A 23,688-nucleotide genomic window follows, 5' to 3' on the forward strand; every position below is an offset into this window, starting at 1 on the left:
TACAGCGGAAAAGTTTGAGCATTTTATCACTTTATGTCTGGCTCAGGACAAGTCTACACCCCTGAACTGAAGCTCACACTCTCCCAGTGATTATCTCTCTAAGGACCGTAGCTCTGTTGCCGATCCAGCAAATCACTGACTCGCTGGATAAGGACAGGAGTACATCAATCAGCCAGAGTCCGGTGATTCTCTCTCTACGTATCGGGGCCGTTTCTGGACCCTGTCTGTCTCTGGAACCAATCGTCTTTCACCCTGAGATGGGGAACACTGTAGCTGTTCTCTGTCTGTTTGACCTGCCTGATCCACAACTCAGTGGGTGGCTGGGTGCGTCCCAATAGTAATTGGGCTATCGGACGTTTCCACCATCTTTTTTAAATTTCCTTTGAAGTCAGTGAAGGGGAGTGAACAAGTGCATACTTCAGGAAGAAGGAGAGATAACTGGGACATAACCTTTGAGATAGGGAACATTGTAGCTTGTTGTCTGACACAAGACTCTGTGAGAATGCGGGGAGAGAAGAGCTGGAGAGAGTCGGATAATGAATGGACTGTTAGGGCTTCTCATGCATTCCTCTAGTCCCATACCAAACGCTTGTCCCGATCGCATTTACACTACATTACTAGTACTGCACACAGGAGACGTAACAGGGGGTTAGAGGAGAGGAGGGGGAGGAGGAGGACGATTGCAGCATTCATCCTCTTCCCTGGAATTCTCTATCCTTTCCAGCATATCCAAGATTCCTATCCTTGTTCTCGTTTTTGTCACTTTTATTCCAGCGTCTGATTTATGTGCACCTCGAGGCTTCCTCCTCCTAGAATCTCATCGGACCAGTCTGACGAGAGAAAATATTTAACATTGTGAGCTTAGAGGAAACCCCCCCCCCCAGGTTCACGGTAGACTCAAGCTGGCACACGTCACACACACACACACACACACACACACGCACGCACGCATGCACACACACACACACATCTTGGACATCAGTTTTGATAATTTTAAAAAGGAGCACAATAAAATAACAATGACGAGGCTGTATACAGGGGGTACCGATACCGAGTCAGCGTGAGTGGGAACAGGTTAGTCGAGGTCACTTGTGCACGTAGGTAGAGGGGAAGTGACGATGCAGAGATAACAAACAGCGAGTAGCACCAGTGTACAAAACAAATGGGGGAGGGGGGGGGGTCAATCTAAAGACTCCAGTGACCATTAGATTAATTGTTCAGCAGTCTTATGGCTTGGGAGTAGAAGCTCCCAAGGAGAATTTCGGTACCGCTTGCCGTGCAGTAGCAGAGAAAACAGTCTATGACTTGGGTGACTGAAGTCTTTGACAATTTTTTGGGCTTTCTTCTGACACCGCCTGTTATACAGGTCCTGGATGGCAGGATGCTTGGCCCAGTGATGTACTGGGCCGTACGCACTACCCTCTGTTGCGCCTTACGGTCAGATGCTGAGCAGTTGCCATACCAGGTGGTGATACAATGCTCTCGATGGTGCAGATGTATAATTTTTTGTCGTGCCCTCTTCACGACTGTCTTGGTGTGTTTGGTCCATGATAGTTTGTTGGTGATGTGGACACCAAGGAACTTGAAACTCTCGACCCAATAGGCTGTCTCATCGTTGTCGACCTACCACTGCTGTGTCGTCAACAAACTTAATGATGGTATTGGAGTTGTGTTTGGCCACGCAGTCGTGGGTGAACAGGGAGTACAGGAGGGACTAAGTACACACCCCTGAGGGATCCCAGTGTTTAGTATCAGTGTGGCGGATCTGTTGTTACCTACCCTTACCACCTGGGGGCGGCCCGTCAGGAAGTTCAGCATCCATTTGCAGAGGGAGGTGTTTAGTCCCAGGGTCCTTAGCTTAGTGATGAGCTTCGTGGGCACTATGATGTTGAATGCTGAGCTGTAGTCAATGAACAGCATTCTCATATAGGTGTTCCTCTTGTCCAGGTGGGAAAGAGCAGTGTGGAGTGCGATTGAGATTGTGTCTTCTCTGGATCTGTTGGGGCGGTATGCGAATTGGAGTGGGTCTAGGGTGTCCGGGAGGATGCTGTTGATGTGAGCCATGACCAGCCTTTCAAAGCACTTCATGGCTACCAACGTGAGTACTACAAGGCGGTAGTGATTTACCTTTGCTTCCTTGGGCACAGGAACTATGGTGGTCTGTTTGAAACATGTATATAATCAAATTTGATTGGTCACATACACATGCGTAGCAGATGTTATTGCGAGTGTAGCGAAATGATTGTGCTTCTAGTTCAGACAGTGCAGTAATATCTAACAAGTAATCTAACAATTCCACAACAACTACCAAATACACACGAATCTAAGTAAAGGGATGGAATAAGATTATATACATATAAATATAATGATGAGCGATGATCAAGCGGCGTAGGCAAGATGTAATAGAATACAGTATACAGGATGAGTAATGCAAGATATGTAAACATTATTAAAATGCCATTCTTAAAGTGACTAGTGATCTATTTGCTAAAGTGGCCAATTATTTCAAGTCTGTATGTAGGCAGCAGCCTCTCTGTGTTAGAGACGGCTGTTTAACAGTCTGATGGACTTGAGATAGAAGCTATTTTTCAGTCTCTCGGTCCCATCATTGATGCACCTGTACTGACCTCACCTTCTGGATGGTAGCGGGGTCAACAGGCAGTGGTTCGTAGGTATTAGAGACTCGGTCAGGGAGAAGTTGAAAATGTCAGTGAAGACACTTGACAGTTGGGCCACGCATGCTTTGAGTACACGTCTTGGTAATCTGGCCCTGAGGCTTTGTGAATGTTGACCTGATTAAAAGTCTTGCTCACATCAGCTACCGAGAACATTATCACACAGTCGCCCAGAACAACTGGTGCTCTCGTGTATTCTTCAGTGTTGTTTGCCTCAAACTGAGCATAAAAGGCATTTAGCTCTTCTGTTAGGCTCACGTCACTGGGCAGCTCGCGTCAGGTTTCCCTTTGTAGTCCGTAATAGTTTTCAAGCCCTGCCACATCTGAAGAGCATCAGAGCCGGTGTAGTAGGATTCAATCTTAATCTTGTATTGACCCCTCTGCTTGTTTGATGGTTCGTCTGAGGGCATAGCGGGATTTCTTATAAGCATCCGGATTAATGTCCCGCTCCTTGAAAGTGGCAGCTCTAGCCTTTAGTTCAATGCGGGTGTTGCCTGTAATCCATGGCTTCTGGTTGGGATATGTACGTACGGTCACTGTGGGGACGACGTCATCGATGCACTTGTTGATGAAGCCGATGACTGAGGTGGTATATTCCTCAATGCCGTTGGATGAATCCCAGAACATATTCCAGTCTTTGCTAGCAAAACAGTCCTGTTGCGTATTATCCACGTCATCTGACCACTTCTGTATTGAGTGAGTCACTGGTACTTCCTGCTTTAGTTTTTGCCAAATGGAGGTCGGGGGAGAGCTTTGTATGCATCTCTGTGTATGGAGTAAAGGTGGTCTAGAGTTTCTTTTCCTCTCGTTGCACATGTGACATGCTGGTAGAAAGGTCAAACTGATTTAAGTTTGTCTGCATTAAAGTCCCTGGCCACTAGCAGCGCCGCTTCTGGATGAGCATTTTCTTGTTTGCTTATGGCCTTATAGAGTTGGTTGAGTGTGGTCTTAGTACCAGCATCGGTCTGTGGTGGTAAATAAACAGCTACGAATAATATAGAGGAGAACTCTCTTGGTAGATAGTGTGGTCTAAAGCTTATCATAATGTACTCAGGCGAGCAATAACAATACCGAGACTTCTTTAATATTATACATTGATCACCAGCTGTTATTGACAAATAGACACACCCCCCCACCCATCATTTTACCAGACGTAGCTTCTCTGTTCTGCCTGTGCATGGAAAAATCCCGGCAGCTCTATGTTACCCGTGTTGTTGTTCAGCCGCGACTCGGTGAAATAGGAGATATTACAGTTTTTAATGACCTGTTGGTAGGATAATCTTGATCGTAGGTCGGATAATCTTATAATCTTATAGGTCATAATTTTATGACCTAATCTTATAGGTCGGATAATCTTATAGGTCATTGATTTTATTTTCTTGGCCAATAAAATGGGCAGTTAGAGTTTACTCGCTCGCCTATGTATTCTCAGAAGGCAGCCTGACCTCCGACCCTTTTTTCTCAGTCTTTTCTTCACGCAAATGACTGAGTTTTGGGCCTGTTCCCGGGAAAGCAGTATATCCTTCTCGTCAGACTCGTTAAAGGAAAAAGCATATTCCATTTCGAGGTGAGTAATCACTGTTCTGATGTCCAAAAGTTATTTTTGATTATAAGGGACGGTAGCAGCGGCATTATGTACAAAATAAGTTTTAACAAAAAAGTTACAAACAACGCAAAATAGCACATGTAAAACGCCATCCTCTTCGGCGCCATTGAACATTCCATCTACAATATCAGGTCCCCCACCATCCAAATACTCCAGTAATTCCAGTCTCCAGCCTAAAGTCTAGACAACACCATCTCTGCCAACAACAGCACAGCCCAGCGGTGCTGACACTGACGACCTACTTAGACCCCTGGCAACCCTAAAGCCCAGACGCTACCCACAACCCCAACAACACCAACCGCTAAGCCTGGTGGTGTTTCAGAGACACCCAGAAACACAACACCAACATCAATATCAAATCCTGTTCCATGTCTGATCATGGCCAGTATGCGGGTCTGAATCATATACTGTGGGTGGCTGTTGTTTTTATCATTCCAGAAAGTCCATTTCAACTAAGGTTTGTATGCAGTAGCACATTTATGTACAGAACATATCAGGTTTTATGCCTTGGGCATTTGAAAGAAAATGGTAGAGATTTGTTATGGTCGTATAGATTTGCCTGCCTATCGGCTAGACCAGGGATATTCAAATCTCACCGCAGTACTGCTGGTTTTCTGTTCTACCTGATAATGAATTGCACCCACCTGGTGTCCCAGGTCTAAATCAGTCCCAGAATACAGAGGAAGGGGAACTGGCTTGGAGGTGCAGATTTGAATTTGAGACGGCTAGACAGACAGAGAGACAGGAAGCAGTGTGGTCTAGCTTAGCGTCACACGGCGTCTTCCTCCCTTAGAGCCCGGATGTCTGTCTGTCTGCTTACACGCACGCACACATCCACCCACACACAGCCTGCTCTCTGCAATTCATTAAACCGTGAAACAGCAATTAATAAGCAGACCGACCTTTCGTCTTGACATCTGATTTTGATTTGGGAGGCGTTCGCCATGATGAACCTGATGGTCTCTCCTCTCAACATATTTCAGGGGCGGTGTTACATTTTTGTTCTAACCTAGCAGTAACAGCACAACTAATTCAACTAATCATCAAGCCCCCTCATTTGTTGAACCAGGTGTGCTGGTGCTGGGCTCGAACAAAACGGTGCACATTGTGCTAATAATGTGCACAAAATGGTCCCTGCAATCCAGAGAGAAAACAGCCTTGATTGTTACCCATTTACTTCTGTAAAGAAGAGATTGTTGGCTAGTTTCGCTCCAATTAGAAAACGGGATAATCATCTGATTTGCTACTGGCGCCTTCCCTCCCGCCCCTCTGGGTTACGGGTGATCGCTATCCAACAATGCTGATGGTTAATACAGCTGTCAGTCATCGTGTGGGCCCGTTGTTTGTTTTTCGTTCTGCAGCCTCCTAACTCTCCAACAATGACAGAGCTTACTAACTGTGTTGATCACCGAGGAGCCAGTTGATTAAATCGTCGGCCCAGGCGTGTTGTTGGGCTGCCTCAGACTAGACTGTCTTTCAACAAATGTCTTTGTAATGTCTGCTAATGTTCTCCTACATCTAATACAGATTCTGAAAAGATCAGACATGCTTACACAGGAGAGAATGAAAGAGGTTAGAATGTGTTAAGCTGGAAGCAATGTACATGCAACGTGTGTGTATGCTCAGCTGAGGATGGGGGCAGAGACACAGAGAGGGAGGGAGAGAGACAGAGAGGGTGGAGAGAGAGAGAGGGGGAGAGAGAGAGAGGGGGGTGGGAGAGAGAGAGGGGGGGGGGACAGAGGGGGTGAGACAGAGGGGGAGGGGTGAGGGAGAGAGAGAGAGAGAGGGGGTAGGAGAGAGAGGGGGGTGTGTGAGAGAGAGAGAGAGAGAGAGAGAGGGGGGTGAGGGTGAGAGAGAGGGGGGGAGAGAGAGAGAGAGAGGGAGTGGGGGAGGGTGAGAGAGAGAGGGTGGAGAGAGATTGGGTGGAGAGAGAGAGAGAAAGGAGAATGCGAGAGAGAACAAGAGAGAGAGGGGGGGAAGAGAGAAGTGGGGTGGAGAGAGAGAGAGAGAGAGAGAGAGAAAGGAGAATGAGAGAGAGACCAAGAGAGAGGGGGTAGAGAGAGAAGGGGGTGGAGAGAGAGAAAGGAGAATGAGAGAGAGACCAAGAGAGAGAGAGTGAGACCCCTGCCAGGCTTCTCTACACACTGATAGGTCTAGGGTCAACACACACGCGCACACACACACACACACACACACACACACACACACACACACACACACACACACACACACACACACACACACACACACACACACACACACACACACACACACACACACACACACACACACACAAACAAAACACACAGCCCAGGGTCAGCTCATACACCTTGGGGAAATCCTGTATTTCTAGATCAGGATCTCAGTACAGACTGCCTACACGGCCTCCTTAGTGAATGAATAACATTTGGACTATTTGACTTTCACTCACTGTGAGCTCACAGGCATCCTGGGGCCAAGTGGTCTGTTTTCACAAGTGAACTAGCCCAGGCTGAAACTCTCTGACATCACGTAATAAGCTTCACCACCCTGTCTCAAACCAGCACGATGATGTCACTCTCCAAATTACCGGGTGATGTCCTTACTAACAAAGGTTCTTGAAACCACTGCACTCAGAACGTGTGGTGTGTGGACTCAAATTATGCCATTAGATGCATAGTAGAAGACTATGGTTTAAAGTGTGTTTTATGCTTACTTATTCATTCAAGAGGCAACAAGAACAGAGTCAACATGGCTATCCTTCCTGGGCCCATTCCCCTGTGTCTGTATCTTCCTACCTGTGCATTCGTACTGCAGCCCCTTGCCGTAGTGGCCCTTCTCACAGATGCAGTCGTACTGGCCCGTGTGGGTGCCACACTTGCAGCTGGCCATGATGTCACAGCAGTCCGCTCCGGCCTCGCACAGGGACGAGCAGCGGGATAGGTCTTCCTGGATGTAGCTTCCTGTCGGCAGGTCTGAGTGGAGACAAAGGTCAAAGGTCACCAGAGGATATTAGCAACGTTTTTCTTTCATAAACCTTATTATCTTTTCCTTTTCAATTTTACGAGATTGCAGTTCCGTTCCTCTTACGCATCTTATAGTTCTTATGATGAAGGAAAAATTTGGGAGTCAGAGAGGGACAAAAGGGATTTTAGTCAACGAGCATGTGTTCGTCTTTTCTATACAATTTGTGATATTAGAAGGTAACCAATTGGTTGGGTCAGCACTGGTGGGAGAAAACTGTTTTCTGAGTCATTGAAAACTATGGAGTCAATTCCAATCCTGTAGATTACTGTAAATTGGCCTAATACTGTATAAACATCTGTATTGCGTAATAGTAAAAATGTTATGTAGGCTGCGCTAAGCCAGGGCTGGATAAACGTATCTGCCTCACTCATAAATAATAACAAAAAAAGCAGGATTGGCCGAGTGATTGTTCTTCCTGAGAAGTAGGAACCAAACAAAGTGCATTGTGGGCCAGATGTTTGAGGATTGTGTTCGGTCAAGTGTTTGGGGTCGGCAGGAGATAAAGACCTGGGTTCAAATGTTTCAGCTACACTTAATTGAGCTTGCCTCGTGCAATGGAATCAATGGTATAGGGCTGGAGGGGAAACTATGGCTGAGACTGGGACTGGGGCTGAAAATATGGCTGAAACTGGAGCTGGGGCTGAAGATATGGCTGAAACTGGAGCTGGGGCTGAAGATATGGCTGAAACTGGGGCTGAAGATATGGCTGAAACTGGAGCTGGGGCTGAAGATATGGCTGAAACTGGGGCTGAAGATATGGCTGAAACTGGGGCTGAAGATATGGCTGAAGCTGGGGCTGAAGATATGGCTGAAACTGGGGCTGAAGATATGGCTGAAACTGGGGCTGAAGATATGGCTGAAGCTGGGGCTGAAGATATGGCTGAAGCTGGGGCTGAAGATATGGCTGAAGCTGGGGCTGAAGATATGGCTGAAACTGGGGCTGAAGATATGGCTGAAGCTGGGGCTGAAGATATGGCTGAAACTGGGGCTGAAGATATGGCTGAAGCTGGGTCTGGAGATATGGCTGGAGCTGGGGCTATAGGGCTGAGGAACTGGTGTTTGGGTTGGGGTTGGCAGAGCCAGGGGGCAGACTTGGAGAGGGAGAGTCAGTAAAACAGAGACACACGGCAGGGAGACCTGATAACATGCACTGGCTGCCTTGGCTCACACTCTGACAACCTTATCCCTCTCTCAGTCTGACAGAAGTGATTTACCACTGTCTAGAGTCCTAAATGGAACACTATTCACGGTTCGGCTCTTGCATGTTGTTGTTTTATGGTCCGATGCAACTGATGTCTGAGAAACGATGACTCCACTACTATTTCTGGGTTCTGCTCCCTCACATGGACTGTGGGAATGGAGAAGGTATTTTACCTCCTTTTTGATGGTGTTATGTGGCTAGATACACGAGACATACAGGGCAAACTGTGCGCACGATGTGGATGGAATTCCGCTGAAATTCCCACTGGGCGCAGACGTCAGTTTAACATGAGTTTTTATTTACATTTAGTTGAGTTGTCAGGTTAAAAGACGAAATTCCCTTTAGTTGATTACTTTTTGCTATTCCGATCTGTTTTCCACGTTGATTCAACGCCATCACATTGATTTTTTGTTGTTGCTTTTGTTGAAATGACGTGGTAACAACGTTCATTCAACCAGTTTTTGCCCAGTGGGTTAGTCACATGGAGCTGCTGAGACCTTAGTTAAGAGAAGTATATCCCACTCAATATTTCCTTGTGCTAGCCTGGGTACCAGTCCGTTTGTGCTATCATTCCCTGTTTGTCATGACAAGGAATGACAAGGAGTGAAAAGATAGCACGAACAGACCGGTACCCAGGCTATTCAAGTGCCCCATCCGCCTCACCTTCATGCAGTGCCCGGCGAGCCAGGGCCTCGAACTCTGCAAAGTTGTGTACTAGGTAGCAGTGCTGGTCCTTAGGGTGTGAGGCCATGTCATGTAACTCTCTGATGTTCCCCTGCCAGATCCCCAGGGTGTAGATCTCCACCCCCTGCGCCCTCAGAGCGGCCGCCACCGGGCGAGGGTCGCCCCCGTTGGAGTAGCCGTCCGTTATCAGGAAGATCACCTTGGTGGCGTTGGCCCGCGAGTGACGCAGGATTTGCTGTGGGAGAATGAGAAGATTAGAAAACGAAGAAATTGGTAGAGTTTGTACAGGAATGGATGGTGTATTCGCTGTGGAAGAATGAGAAGATTTAAAGAATGAATACAGGTGTGAATGGATGGTGGATTTGCTATGGTGGAATGAGAGGATTGGAAGAATGAATTCAGGTGTGAATGGATGGTGGATTTGCTGTTGTTGAATGAGAGGTTTTGAAGAATGAATACAGGTGTGAACGGATGGTGGATTTGCTGTGGTAGAATGAGAGGATTTGAAGAATGAAGGTGTATACAGGTCCATACAGGTGTGAATGGATGGTGGATGTTGTTGGATCATCATCAGGTACTGCACAGAGTGAAGTGAATACAGTAACCATGTCTATAGCAAATGCATTCAGCCTTTACAGCAGCAGCCAGCTAACCACTAGAACATTAGAGCAACCCTGTTATAGCAGAGTGGAGCTGCTGCAGACACACACATGGGTTCAAACACCATTCGAAATTATTTCAAGTACATTAGCTGTGTTTGATGGCGCTTGCCTGGAGAAATGGGACCAATAGAATAGTCCCAAAAGTGTAAACGCTGCCCATCTGGCTTTTCTAGGCAGGTTAAAGCAAACCAAGTATTTTAATGATTTCAAATAGTATTTGAACCCAGGACAGGACTGCCTCTCTGATTCCGAGGGGTTGGGCTAAATGCGGAAGACACATTCCAGTAGAATGCATTCAGTTGTACAACTGACTAGGTATCCCCCTTTCCCTTTCCCTCAGACACATGGTCTGGTTTGCATGCACTAAGTTTAGCTGGAGTTTGCAAACCAATCCCTGTACAATTAGGCAGGCCATTAAAGACACAGAGAAACATTATTTCCACTGCCCAGAAGTTAAATCCTGGAGAGAGAAAGAGTGTGAGAGACATCTCCTCTGCTGGTCAGCGTTGCTCTACTGTACTGTACATAACACAGCAAGCCAGGCCTGCTACAGTTGGTGTGTTTATTTGGAATGAAATTAATTTAAATGGTATGGATGTGCGGAAAAGGGGAAAACAAGGACTATGAAGAAGCTGGGGGAGTGAAAACAAGATGACGTGAGTGTGAGACATTAATGGAGAGATGTTGACACAAAGGGTAGTTCAATAAAATAAACAGAGATCATGGAGAGAGTGTGACAGAGAGTGAGGGAGAGATCATGGAGAGAGTGTGACAGAGAGTGAGGGAAAGATAATGGAGAACGTGAGAGGATTGGAGACATGGTTGTAAGGGCGTGACCAAGGAGAGAAGTAGATAGACGTAGAGAGAGAGAGAGAGAGAGTGGGAGGGAGAGAGCGAGAGAGAGAAAAGAGAGATAGAGGAGAGAGAGAGAGAGAGAGAGAGAGAGAGAGGAGAGAATAGAGAGTGAGAGAGAGAGAGAGAGAGAGAGAGAGAGAGAGAGAGAGAGAGAGAGAGAGAGAAAAAAAAAAGAAAGGAATAGGAAGCTGGTGTTCTGTTCTTTATTGTCTAATTGGCTGCACTTCAAGCATCTCCGGCGGGGTAAAGTAATTACAGAGGCCGTGAAGCGAGGGAAGGAAGGATGGAGAGATGGAGGACAGAGAAGGGGAGGGAGGAAAAGCCTGGCTTCTCTGATCCTCTCTTCAAAGTCAACAGAGAGGCACCCTGGTTCTCATCGCAGCCTTCCAGGCCTCTCTGCCGCTCGCTCCCAGCTGTCAGTGCACCCAGGCGGGCTGATTTGTTACGGTGAGGGGCCTCGCTGATTCTCCCTCCCTGGTTCTCCCTCCCTGGTTCTCCCTTGGACCTAAACTGTCTGCTGTCACCAAACCACAGTGATGTCATTGTGGCCTGTGCCCAGGATGGGGTGGAGTAGAGGAGAGAGAGAGGTGACTGAGAGAGAAGTGTGTGTTTTGGGGTGTTTTAGGGTATTTTATGGGGTGCTCAAAGTTCTGTGGGGTTGCAAGAGTTTGTGTTGGGGTGTGAGATGATGGCTTGTGGCTGGTGGTGAGCAGGGGGGTGACACAGCTGTGTGTTTATTTTTGTACATTTTATTTCACCTTTATTTAACCAGGTAGGCCAGTTGAAAACAAGTTCTCATTTACAACTGCGACCTGGCCAAGATAAAGCAAAGCAGTGCGACAAAACAACAACACAGAGTTACACATAAACAAACGTACAGTCAATAACACACAAAAAAATAAAAATAGACAGTGTGTACAGTGTGTGCAAATGTAGAAGAGTAGGGAGGTAGGCAATGAATAGGCCCTAGAGGCTAAAATGATTACAATTTAGCATTAATAGTGGAGTGATAGATGTGCAGATGATGATGTGCAAGTAGAGATACTGGGGTGCAAAAGAGCAAGAAGGTGAAGTTAGAGAGGGAGATATAAGACTCCAGCTTCAGAGATTTTTGCAATTTGTTCCAGTCATTGGCAGCAGAGAACTGGAAGGAAAGGCAGCCAAAGGAAGTGTTGGCCTTGGGGATGACCAGTGCAGTATACCTGCTGGAGCGCGTGCTATGGGTGGGTGTTGCTATGGTGACCAGTGAGCTGAGATAAGGCGGGGCTTTACCTAGCAAATACTTATATAGTGAGGGCCAGCCAACGAGAGCAGACAGGTTGCAGTGGTGGGTAGTATATGAGGCTTTGGTGACAAAACCGCTGGCACTGTGATAGACTACATCCAGTTTGCTGAGTAAAGGGTTGGGGGCTATTTTGTAAATGACATTGCCAAAGTCAAGGATCGGTAGGACGGTCAGTTTTATGAGGGTATGTTTGGCGGCATGAGTAAAGGAGGCTTTGTTGCGAAATAGGAATTTTGGAATGGTGATGCTTAATGTGAGTCTGGAAGGAGAGTTTAGTCTAACCAGACACCTAGGTATTTGTAGTTGTCCACATATTCTAAGTCAGAACCGTCCAGATTAGTGATGCTAGTCGGGCGGGAGGATGCGGGCAGCAATCGGTTGAAGAGCATGCACTTAGTTTTGTGTGTGTATGTATCAATCCTATATATAGCTACACACACACACACACACACACACTGCTACACACACATGCAAGGAAGCATGTACCCACACACACCTGTTCTTCTATCACTAGTTTTTCGTCATGAATCTTGTTCTAAAGGCAGCTCTGCAGAGTGGTCACTCGCTGGCACAGCCACAAAGTCATCAAATCTGACCTTAACCCTAATGCCTAACCCTAACCTTAAATTAATTGTTTTCATAGATATTTACAATATAGCCAATTTTGACTTTGCAGCTGGCCTATCTAAGGGGAAATCGCTCAGTTCTGCCTCCAGGACACGACTTGTGACAATAAACATCAACCTGCATATAAAACAGTTGTGGGCCTCACTAATTGTAGGATTTGGCAGCTCGCAAGCGAAACACTCCTTTTAGCATGACGCCTTGGTGTGTGTGTGTGTGTGTGTGTGTGTGTGTGTGTGTGTGTGTGTGTGTGTGTGTGTGTGTGTGTGTGTGTGTGTGTGTGTGTGTGTGTGTGTGTGTGTGTGTGGGTGGGTGGGTGTGGGTGGGTGTGTGTGTGTGTGTGGGTGTAGATAATAGTACTCAACCAACACTATGGGCTTTGAGTGAACCTATGTGCGGTTGGAACCTTTTGATACTGTACAGAGTACATCTCATGCATTTCCTCAGGCCTACTGTGAGATACATCCATCCAAGAAAGTCCTACTGTGAGATACATTCATCCAAGAAAGTCCTACTGTGAGATACATTCATCCAAGAAAGTCCTACTGTGAGATACATCCATCCAAGAAAGTCCGACTGTGAGATACATCCATCCAAGAAAGTCCTACTGTGAGATACATCCATCCAAGAAAGTCCTACTGTGAGATACATCCATCCAAGAAAGTCCTACTGTGAGATACATCCATCCAAGAAAGTCCGACTGTGAGATACATCCATCCAAGAAAGTCCTACTGTGAGATACATCCATCCAAGAAAGTCCTACTGTGAGATACATTCATCCAAGAAAGTCCTACTGTGAGATACATCCATCCAAGAAAGTCCTACTGTGAGATACATCCATCCAAGAAAGTCCAACTGTGAGATACATCCATCCAAGAAAGTCCTACTGTGAGATACATCCATCCAAGAAAGTCCTACTGTGAGATACATCCATCCAAGTAAGTCCTACTGTGAGATACATCCATCCAAGTAAGTCCTACTGTGAGATACATCCATCCAAGAAAGATAGAAAGCAGCAGCAATAGGATAGTGTACAGTTGAAGTCGGAAGTTTACATACACTTAGGTTGGAGTCATTAAAACTTGTTTTTCAACCTCTCCACAAATGTCTTGTTAACAAACTAGTTTTGGCAAGTCAGTTAGGACATATACTTTGTGCATGACACAAGTCATTTTTCCAACAATTGTTTACAGACAGATTATTTCACTTATAATTCACTGTATTTCAATTCCAGTGGGTCGGAAGTTTACATACACTAAGTTGACTGTGCCTTTAAATAGCTTGGAAAATTCCAGAAAATGATGACATGGCTTTAGAAGCTTCTGATAGGCTAATTGACATCATTTGAGTTAATAGGAGGTGTACCTGTGGATGTATTTCAAGGACTACCTTCAAACTCAGTGCCTCTTTGCTTGACATCATTGGGTAATCTAAATAAATCAGCCAAGACCTCAGAAAATAAATTGGAGACCTCCATAAGTCTGGTTCATCCTTGGGAGCAATTTCCAAACGCCTGAAGGTACCACATTCATCATACCGCTCAGGAAGGAGACGCATTCTGTCACCTACAGATGAACATGCTTTGGTGCAAAAAGTGCAAATCAATCCCAGATCTACAGCAAAGGACCTTGTGAAAATGCTGGACGAAACAGGTACAACAGTGTCTATATCCACAGTAAAACGGGTCCTATATTGATATAACCTGAAAGGCCAATCAGGAAGGAAGAAGCCATTGCTCCAGAACCGCCCTACCTAAAAACGCCAGACTACGGTTTGCAACTGCACATGGGGACAAAGATCATACTTTTTGGAGAAATGTTCTCTGGTCTGATGAAACAAAAATAGTACTGTTTGGTCATAATGACCATCGTTATGTTTGGAGGAAAAGGGGGAGGCTTCCAAGCCGAAGAACACCATCCCAACCGTGAAGCACGGGGGTGGCAACATCATGTTGTGGGGGTGCTTTGCTGTCCTTTAGGGACTGGTGCACTTCACAAAATAGATAGCATCATGAGGTAGGACAATTATGTGGATATATTGAAGCAACAACTCAAGACATCAGTCAGGAAGTTAAAGCTTGGTCGCAAAATGGGTCTTACAAATGGACAATGACCCCAAGCTCACTTCCAAAGTTGTGGCAAAATGGCTTAAGGACAACAAAGTCAAGGTATTGGAGTGGCCATCACAAAGCCCTGACCTCAATCCTATAGAAAATTTGTGGGCAGAACTGAAAAAGCGTGTGCGAGCAAGGACGCCTACAATCCTGATTCAGTTACACCAGCTCTGTCAGGAGGAATGGGCCAAAATTCACCCAACTTATTGTGGGAAGCTTGTGGAAGGCTACCCGAAACGTTTGACCCAAGTTAAACAATTTAAAGGCAATGCTACCAAATACTAATTGAGTGTATGTAAATTTCTGACCCATTGGGAATGTGATGAAATAAATAAAAGCTGAAATAAATCATTCTCTCTACTATTATTCTGACATTTTACATTTTTAAAATAAAGTGGTGATCTTAACTGACCTAAAACAGAGAATTTTTACTTGGATTAAATGTCAGGAATTGTGAAAAACTTAGTTTAAATGTATTTGGCTAGATTTCTGTCAAAGCTTCAGAGTGAGAAAGAGAGAAGGGAAGAGCGAGAGTGAAGAGGGGGGAGAGAGAGAGGGGAGTACCAGCTGCTCAGCAGGCTCTGCTCACACTTACAGTCCCTGTTGTTCCATAAGGTGTATTTTTACCTGTTCTTTCAAATCTGATTCTACTGCTTGCATTAGTTACCTGATCTGGAATAGAGTTCCACGTGGTCATGACTGTCTGCCTCCCATAGTCTGTTCTAGACTTGGGAACTCTTAAACTAGCCCAAGCCAATGGCATGTACCAGATGCTCAGCAGGCTCTGCTCACACTTCCTGGTCTGAGGCCAAACCACACGACTAACAACATTGGACACTTCATGGAACACAAGGCCTTCACTATCTCACCCTGGAATATCCAAGGCCTGAGGTCATCTGCCTTTGGCCCAAAGAGCAGGAACCCTGACTTCACCAAAGAAATAAAAAATAGAGACATTGTCATCCTACAAGAAACATGGTATAGAGGAGACGGACCCACTGATTGCCCTCTAGGTTACAGAGAGCAGGTAGTCCCATCCATCAAACTACCAGGTGTGAAGCAGGGAAGGGACTAAGGGGGTATGCTAATTTGGTATAGAGCAGCCTTAACTCACTCTGTTAAATTGATCAAAACAGGAACATTTTACATTTGGCTAGAAATTCAAAAGGTAATGATCTTAACAGAGAAAAATATCCCCCCACTAGAATCCCCATACTTTGAAGACAGCTTCTTCATCCTGGAGGGGGAAATCAATCATTTCCGGGCCCAGGGAAATGTCTCTGGCGACCTAAATACCAGAACTGGACAAACACCTGACACCTTTCGCACACAGGGGGACAAACACCTACCTGGAGGTGACAGCATTCCCTCCCCCATATGCCCCCCTAGACACAACTATGGCAACATAACCAACAAAAACTGGTCACAACTCCTGCAGCTTTGTTGCACGCTGGGTATGCACATAGTCATACTTAGAGGGGACTCCTATGTTCCTATGGTAGGTACACCTATAGCTCATCTCTTGGCAGTAATACTGTAGCATATTTTATCACTGACCTCAACCCAGAGTCTCTCAGAGTATTCACGCCCACTGACACCCCTATCAGATCACAGCAAAATCACGCCCTGATCTGTATCACCTGTCCTTTTGCTTGTCTCCACCCCCCTCCAGGTGTCATCCATCTTCCCCATTATCCCCTGGGTACTTATACTTGTGTTCTCTGTTTGTCTGGGCCAGTTCGCCTTGTTTGTCACGTCAACCAGCGTTTTGTCTCAGCTCCTGCTTTTCCCCAGTCTCTCTTTTTCTCACCCTCCTGGTTTTGACCCTTGCCTGTCCTGACTTTGAGCCCCCTATCTGACCACTCTGCCTGGCCCTGGCCTGCACCTTTATCCCTACCCTGGATTACCGACCTCTGCCTGACCTGACCCTGAGCCTGCCTGCCATCCTGAACCTTTGTCCCACTACTCTGGATTATCGACCCCTGCCTGCCTTGACCTGTCGTTTACCTGCCCCTGTTGCTTTAATAAACATTGTTACTTCAACACAGTCTGCATTTGGGTCTTACCTGAAACGTGATAGTACGAATTGGCCATGACTGACCCAGCAGACTTGGACCAGCTCCGCAACGCCTTCTCCTCCCAAGGAGTCACCATTGATAGGCACGAGTATTTGCTTTGCGGCCTGATGGAAGGGTTCCAGGACGTGGCCGAACGTCACGACCTAGAATTGGACGCATTGTGGGAGCAATTCCGTGGGTGGCCTACCAGGCAGCCTACCACAATGGTAACCTCCCAGGCCCTCAGTAACCCGGCTGGTAGCAGCGCCATCACCCCGGTTTCCCAGGAACCCCGCTTACCTCCCCTGGAGTGCTACGATGGAAATTCCCGAACCTGCCGGGCCTTTCTCTCCCAGTGCTCCCTCGTTTTCGAGCTGCAGCCTTCTTCGTTCCCCTTGGACCACTCAAGGATAGCGTACATTATTACGTTGAGGGCACTCGCCTGTGCCACAACGGTGTGGGAGCAACAATCCACCGTATGCCTCAGTCTGGAGGTATTCGTGGCGGAGGTGAGAAACGTTTTCGAGGCTCCGGTGTCCGGGAGAGAGGCTGCCTAGAAGTTACTCCAGCTTTGACAGGACTCCCTCAGTGTGGCAGGCTATGTGGTGGATTTCCGCACGCTAGCAGCGGAGGGTGCCTGGAACCCACAAGTGCTGTTCAACACGTTCCTGCACGGATTATCGGAGGAAGTAATGGACCTGCTTGCAGGCAGGGAACTACCGACGGATCTCTACTCACTCATCGCTTTGACTATCCGGATCAATGGACAGCTATGGGAATGTAGGAGGGAGAAGTGGTCTGATTGCGGTCCCAATCGCTCACTCAAGGATCCCACCTTGCATCTGATGAACTCCTGAAGTCCCCGGCGTCTACGCCCCCGAGAGGATCTGAGTTTACCCGAGTTCCTCCAAGAGCCTCCAAAGTCTGCCATTTACCTCTTACCGAGCTGATGCAGCTCGGCAGGACTAGGCTGTCTCCAGCCGAACACGTACACAGACTTAACACCCGGAGTTGTCTGTATTGTGGTACTGCCGGTCATTATGTGTCTACAGTACCTGTCCTTTCAAGAGACCTAGCTCATTGGTAGGAATGAGTACACTGGTGGGTCTTAAGGACAATTTTGCTTCTCCCCCTACTCGCCCCCCTCTCCATGCCACCCTGCTGTGGGGTGACCAGTCCAAGTCTCTCCAGATACTCATTGACTCAGGGGGCCGTCTTATGGACGTTGCCCTGGTGTCCAAGCTGGACAAACACCTGACACACTCCAACCATTCCCATGAATGTTAGAGCGCTGGATGGGTGCTCTATAGGCCGGGTCACACACCATACCACCCCCATCAACCTACGAGTGTCGGGGAACCACAGTGAGATGATCCAATTCCTGCTAATTGAGTCTCCACAGGTTACTGTGGTATTGGTATTCTCTTGGCTCCAGCGACACAATCCCTCGATTGACTGGTCTACTGGTGCCATCGTGGGCTGGGACCCATTCTGTCATTACGTAAAATCGGCTCTGCCTGCCCCGGGACATCTTCCTGGGGGCTTGGAAATTGCCCTGAACCTCTCTGCCATTCTTGCAGAGTACTAGGACCTCCGGGAGGTGTTCAGTAAGGCCGGTGCCACTTTGCTTCAGCAACACCGACCGCTATCCGGTTAAGCGAGATGCGCTGGCACGCCACTTTAGCCCCGCGGCTACACCCCCTGTAAGCCGAGAACTTTCCCCTATGCTCCAAAATCATTAACCCCTCCGCTGTTCATCTTCTGTTGCCCCGAACCCTCCATATACTTCCTATTTTTCATGTGTCTAGATGTAAACGTGATATCTTGAACAGAGCGATATTCAATCATGAGGCATCAAAGCCAACAGAACTGAATAATATTAAGAAATGCTATAGATGGAAGGACAGTAGTGTGGAAACCTACCAAAAAACAATTAGCCAACAACAAATGCAATCCCTTTCAGACAACATTGGATAAATGTTCCACTGTAATAGTGAAGGTGTAACTTGGCAGTAGAAAATTTAAACAGAATATTTGACCTCTCAGCTTCCCTATCAAATCAAAACATTTCTAAAAGAAAACCGGACAAAATGAATAACAATGACATAATGGTTTGTTGAAGAATGCAAAAACCTAAGAAACCTATTCAACCCAGAAAACCTGAGCCTACGCCTTCACTACGGTGAATCACTAAAACAATACAGAAATACACTAAAGAAGGAACAGTACATCAGAAAACAGCTCAATGTTATTGAAGAAGCCATAGACTCTAACCACTTCTGGGAAAATTAGCAAACATTACACAAAACAACAATACGAAAAGTTATCTATCCAAAACGGAGATGTATGGGTAAACCACTTCTCCAATATTTTTGGCCCTAAAACAAAGAACATATATATGGTCAATACAAATCTTAGAATCAACTATTACAGACAACCAGAACCCACTGGATTCTCCACATTGAATGAACTACAGGAAAAAAATACAAACCCTCCATCCTAAAAAGGCATGTGCTGTTGATGGTATCCTCAATGAAATGATCAAATATACAGATCACAAATTCCAAATGGCTATACTTAAACTCTTTAACGTCATCCTTAGCTCTGTCATCTTCCCCAATATTTGGAACCAAGGACTGATCACCCCAATCCACTTGACCCCAATAACTACCATGGGATATGCGTCAACAGCAACCCTGGGAAAACATTGTACTGAGCAAATGTCAAATTGGCTTTTTACCAAATTACCTTACGACAGACCACGTATTCCCCCTGCAAACCCTAATTGACAAACAAACAAACCAAAACAAAGGCAAACTCTTCTCATGCTTTGTTGATTTCCAAAAATATTTTGACTCAATTTGGCATGAGGATCTGCTATACAAATTGATGGAAAGTGGTGTTGGGGGAAAAACATACTCCATTATAAAATCCATGTACACAAACAAAATGTGTGCCTTCAAAATTGGCAAAATACACACATTTCTTTCCACAGGGCTTTAGGGTGAGACAGGGATGCAGCTTAAGCGCCACCCTTTTCAACATATATATCAAGAAATTGGCGAGGAAGCTAGAACAGTCTGCAGCACCCAGCCTTCGAGAATCTGATGTCAAATGTCTACTGTTTGCTGACGATCTGGTGCTTCTGTCCCCAACCAAGGAGGGCCTACAGCAGAACCAAGATGTTCTACACAGATTCTGTCAGATCTGGGCCCTGACAGTAAATCTCAGTAAGTCAAAAATAATGGTGTTCCAAAAAAGGTCCAGTTGCCAGGATCACAAATACAAATTCCATCTAGACACCGTTGCCCTAGAGCACACAAAAAACTATACATACTTCAGCCTAAACATCGGCACCACAGGTAACTTCCACAAAGCTGTGAACGAGCTGAGCGACAAAAAGGAACATAACATTTGACACACCAATTAGGATCTGGCTAAAAATAATTGAATCAGCTATAGAATCCATTGTCCTTTATGGTTGTGAGGTCTGGGGTCCTCACACCAACCAAGAATTCACAAAATGGAGAATTCTCCTACAATATCCCAAGTGTACAATGTAAAACACCAAATAATACACGCAGAGCGGAATTAGGCTGATACCCGCCAATTATCAAAAACCAGAAAAGAGCCATTAAATTCTACAACCACTTGAAAGGAAGTGATGAATGCTATTTGGCCCTAAACAGAAAGTACACAGTGGCAGAATACCTGACCACTGTGACTGACCCAAAATTAAGGAAATCTTTAACTATGTACAGACTCAGGGAGCATAGCCTTGCTATTGAGAGAGGCTGCCATAGGCAGACCTGGCTCCCAAGAGAAGACAGGCTATGTGCACACTGCCCACAAAATGAGGAGAAACTGAGCTGCACCTCCAAATGTACGACCATATTAGAGACACCTATTTCCCTCAGATTACACAGACCTACAAAGAATTTGAAAACAAACCAAATGTTGATAAACTCCCATATCTATTGGGTGAAATACCACAGTGTGCAATCACAGCAGCACGATTTGTGACCTGTTGCCATAAGAAAAGGGCAATCAGTGAAGAACTAACAAAATTGTAAATGCAACCTATATCTACGTTTATTTATTTTCCCTTTGTACTTTAACTATTTGCACATTATTACAACATTGTATTTGACATGATGTGACATTTTGGAACGTCTTTATTCTTATGGAACTTTTTTGTCGTGTTTGCTGTAAATGTTCTATTGTTTATTTCACTCTTGTTTATTATCTATTTCACTTGCTTTGGCAATGTAAACATACGTTTCCCATCAATCAATCAAATGTATTTAAAAAGCCGTTTATTTTTGTTACCTCAGCCAATGTCACAAAGTGCTGTACAGAAACCCAGCCTAAAACCCCAAACAGCAAGCAATGCAGGTGTAGAAGCACGCCAGCAAAGCCCTTAAATCGAATTGAGAGAGAGACAGATAGTAGAGATACTAAAGACTCTGGAGAATAATGTGTGTAAGGAAACTGCATTCCAAAACGCCTCACATACTTTGGCAAGCGAGCAGAGTGGAGAGATGAGAAGAGTAATCCATATGTGCAGAGCTGCTGGTGGAGATATTCACACACACACCCACACCCACACACACACACACACACACACACACACACACACACACACACACACACACACACACACACACACACACACACACACACACACACACACACACACACACACACACACACTGTCATTAAAACAGCAATGGTAGAGGTGGGAATAGCAACCGCAGTGGTTGCATCGAATGTGAACAGATGCTGCATTGACTTGAGTGAGGCACATTGTTTGAGATATTACAAGGGACTGATGCAAGACTGATGTAAGACTGATGCAAGACTGATGCAAGACTGATGCAAGACTGATGCCAGACCAAGAAAAGATATTACCGGGAGGTTCTAACACCTTCATCAAATTAAAAGGATCTATATGCCCCTCCCCCCCTATAACAAAGATGTTTGCCTGATGCAGGCTGGGAGTTTTGTTCAGTACACCTGAAAGAACAATCTCTTGGGGTCACTGAGGTAAAAGGGAGGACGGACTACTGGGAGAGAAACAGAAAAGAAGTCTTCCTATCATTTGTTTATGCCTCTTTCTCCAATGGAGAATCTTTATTTTCATGCATTCCAGAGTGGATAAAAAAATACAAACCAACTGCATCCGTTTGGAAAGCTGCTCTCCGCTCTCCCCGCCCCTCAGTTGGAAGTGGAGAGTGTTTGTTTTGACATGGTATCTGTTCTTGGCTCGGGTGGCCAGAATAACAACAACAAGCCAGAGCCAATCAAAACACTACACCCATTTAACGGATGCTAGTAGACTCAACTTTGCCACCATTGAGAAATATCTCATAAGTGTTTATGTCTTTCAGTTGAGCTTTAGTGTTTACAACGTCTATTCTGTAAGATAACATTCCATCTTTATTAATCCCCCTAACATGTTTTTCTACAGTAGATATGATAGCTTCCTCTCTCTGTCTCAACACCTAGACAGGGGAATGGTTATGTTCAGGTGGGCTATTAAAACTATTTCACCTTCAAACTATAGTTTCTTCATTCGCTCTATGTAGACAGGGAGGCACAGTGTTTTCTTTATGGACTTATTCCTTTCCCTTCATGCATTGTTTCTCTGATGCCCTCCCTACACACACCCACAGCATAATTTTTGGTCCCCTCGTTTGCCACATCACTGACTGTATCCTGCTAATTACCTCCCTATTTGTGGTGCCCTCATTTTAAAAACGTTCCAAACTCAATTACAACGTCTACCTTCTCAAACACAGGAATTAGAGCGTAGCCGAACTCCCTCACTGAGGAGAGGAACCCTGTTCAGCGTAACTCCGTTCCAATGACAGTTACAGACACAAGGTAGAAAGCGGCCATCAACTCAAAGACATTGTCTGCGTAGAAAGGGACCCTATTCCCTCTATAGTGCACTACTTTTGACCAGTGGTGCATGATAGACCTATAGGAAATAAGGTGTCACAGGTCTCTAGTCAAAAGTAGTGTAGTGCATTAAATAAGGAACAGGTTGCCATTTGGGACTCAACCCTTGTCAGTCTGACACTCTACAGTGGCACGTAGTGAAAAGCAACCCCATTCTAATTGTATGAGCAAATCCCTATGGAGCGCTGTTTATAGAGATCTGTCCGTCACCACTATACAGTAAGGTGTTTAACTGTCCAGGCCAGCAACAGTGAGAGGTGGAGAGTGGACACACACTCACGCAATTACCAGAGACAGTGGAGCGAAATAAAGGACTAACACACTACATTGTGGTGATTCTGTGTGTGTGTGTGTGTGTGTGTGTGTGTGTGTGTGTGTGTGTGTGTGTGTGTGTGTGTGTGTGTGCGTGCGTGCGTGCGTGCGTGCGTGCGTGCGTGTGTGTGTGTGTCTGCGCAGGCGTGCGTGTGTGTAGTGTGTGTGTGTGTGTGTGTGTGTGTGTGTGTGTGTGTGTGTGTGTGTGTGTGTGTCTGCGCATGTGTGCATGTGTGCGTGCATGTGTGTAGTGTGTGTGTGTTTGTGTGTGCAAATCTAATTCCAAACTGTGATGCAGAGCTTCAAAGCTGTTATCCAACGGTCTAAAATTAAACCCTGCTATAGTACATTGGTGCAAAGCGTTGTACAGAAATGAGACATTTAACATGTCAAAGCCCCAATCAGATGCATAAAACGAGACATTTAAAAGTCAGCGTGCTCCAATCAAATGTGACATCCTGTGGAAGTGGAAGTCGGTGGGGGGGGGGGGCGACAGGGGGGACAGGGGGAGCAGGCAGCTGACTAATGGTGGCTATTCAGCAGTCTGATGGTCTGAAGTCCACAATCAGCTCCTTTGTTTTGCTGATGTTTAGGAAGAGGTTGTTTACCTGTGCCTACCTCCTCCCTGTAGGCCATCTCACCGT

At 45.9% G+C, this 23,688-nt stretch overlaps 1 protein-coding gene across 4 annotated transcripts in view; it reads right to left on the bottom strand.

Moving 5' to 3' along the window:
* The window catches only part of svep1 (sushi, von Willebrand factor type A, EGF and pentraxin domain containing 1), a 144,971-nt gene that overhangs the window by 90,615 nt on the left and 30,668 nt on the right, over positions 1–23,688 (bottom strand). For all 4 annotated transcript variants that reach the window (XM_064940347.1, XM_064940345.1, XM_064940346.1 and 1 more), the window contains exons 2-3: positions 9,152–9,407; positions 7,059–7,235 (exon numbers count right to left, since the gene is read on the bottom strand). In XM_064940347.1, the coding sequence (XP_064796419.1) occupies positions 7,059–7,235; positions 9,152–9,407 (433 nt within the window). The remainder of the gene's footprint in view (positions 1–7,058; positions 7,236–9,151; positions 9,408–23,688) is intronic.

This window comes from Oncorhynchus masou, chromosome 27 (genome assembly GCF_036934945.1).
Source record: "Oncorhynchus masou masou isolate Uvic2021 chromosome 27, UVic_Omas_1.1, whole genome shotgun sequence".
Classification (NCBI taxonomy): Eukaryota; Metazoa; Chordata; class Actinopteri; order Salmoniformes; family Salmonidae; genus Oncorhynchus; species Oncorhynchus masou.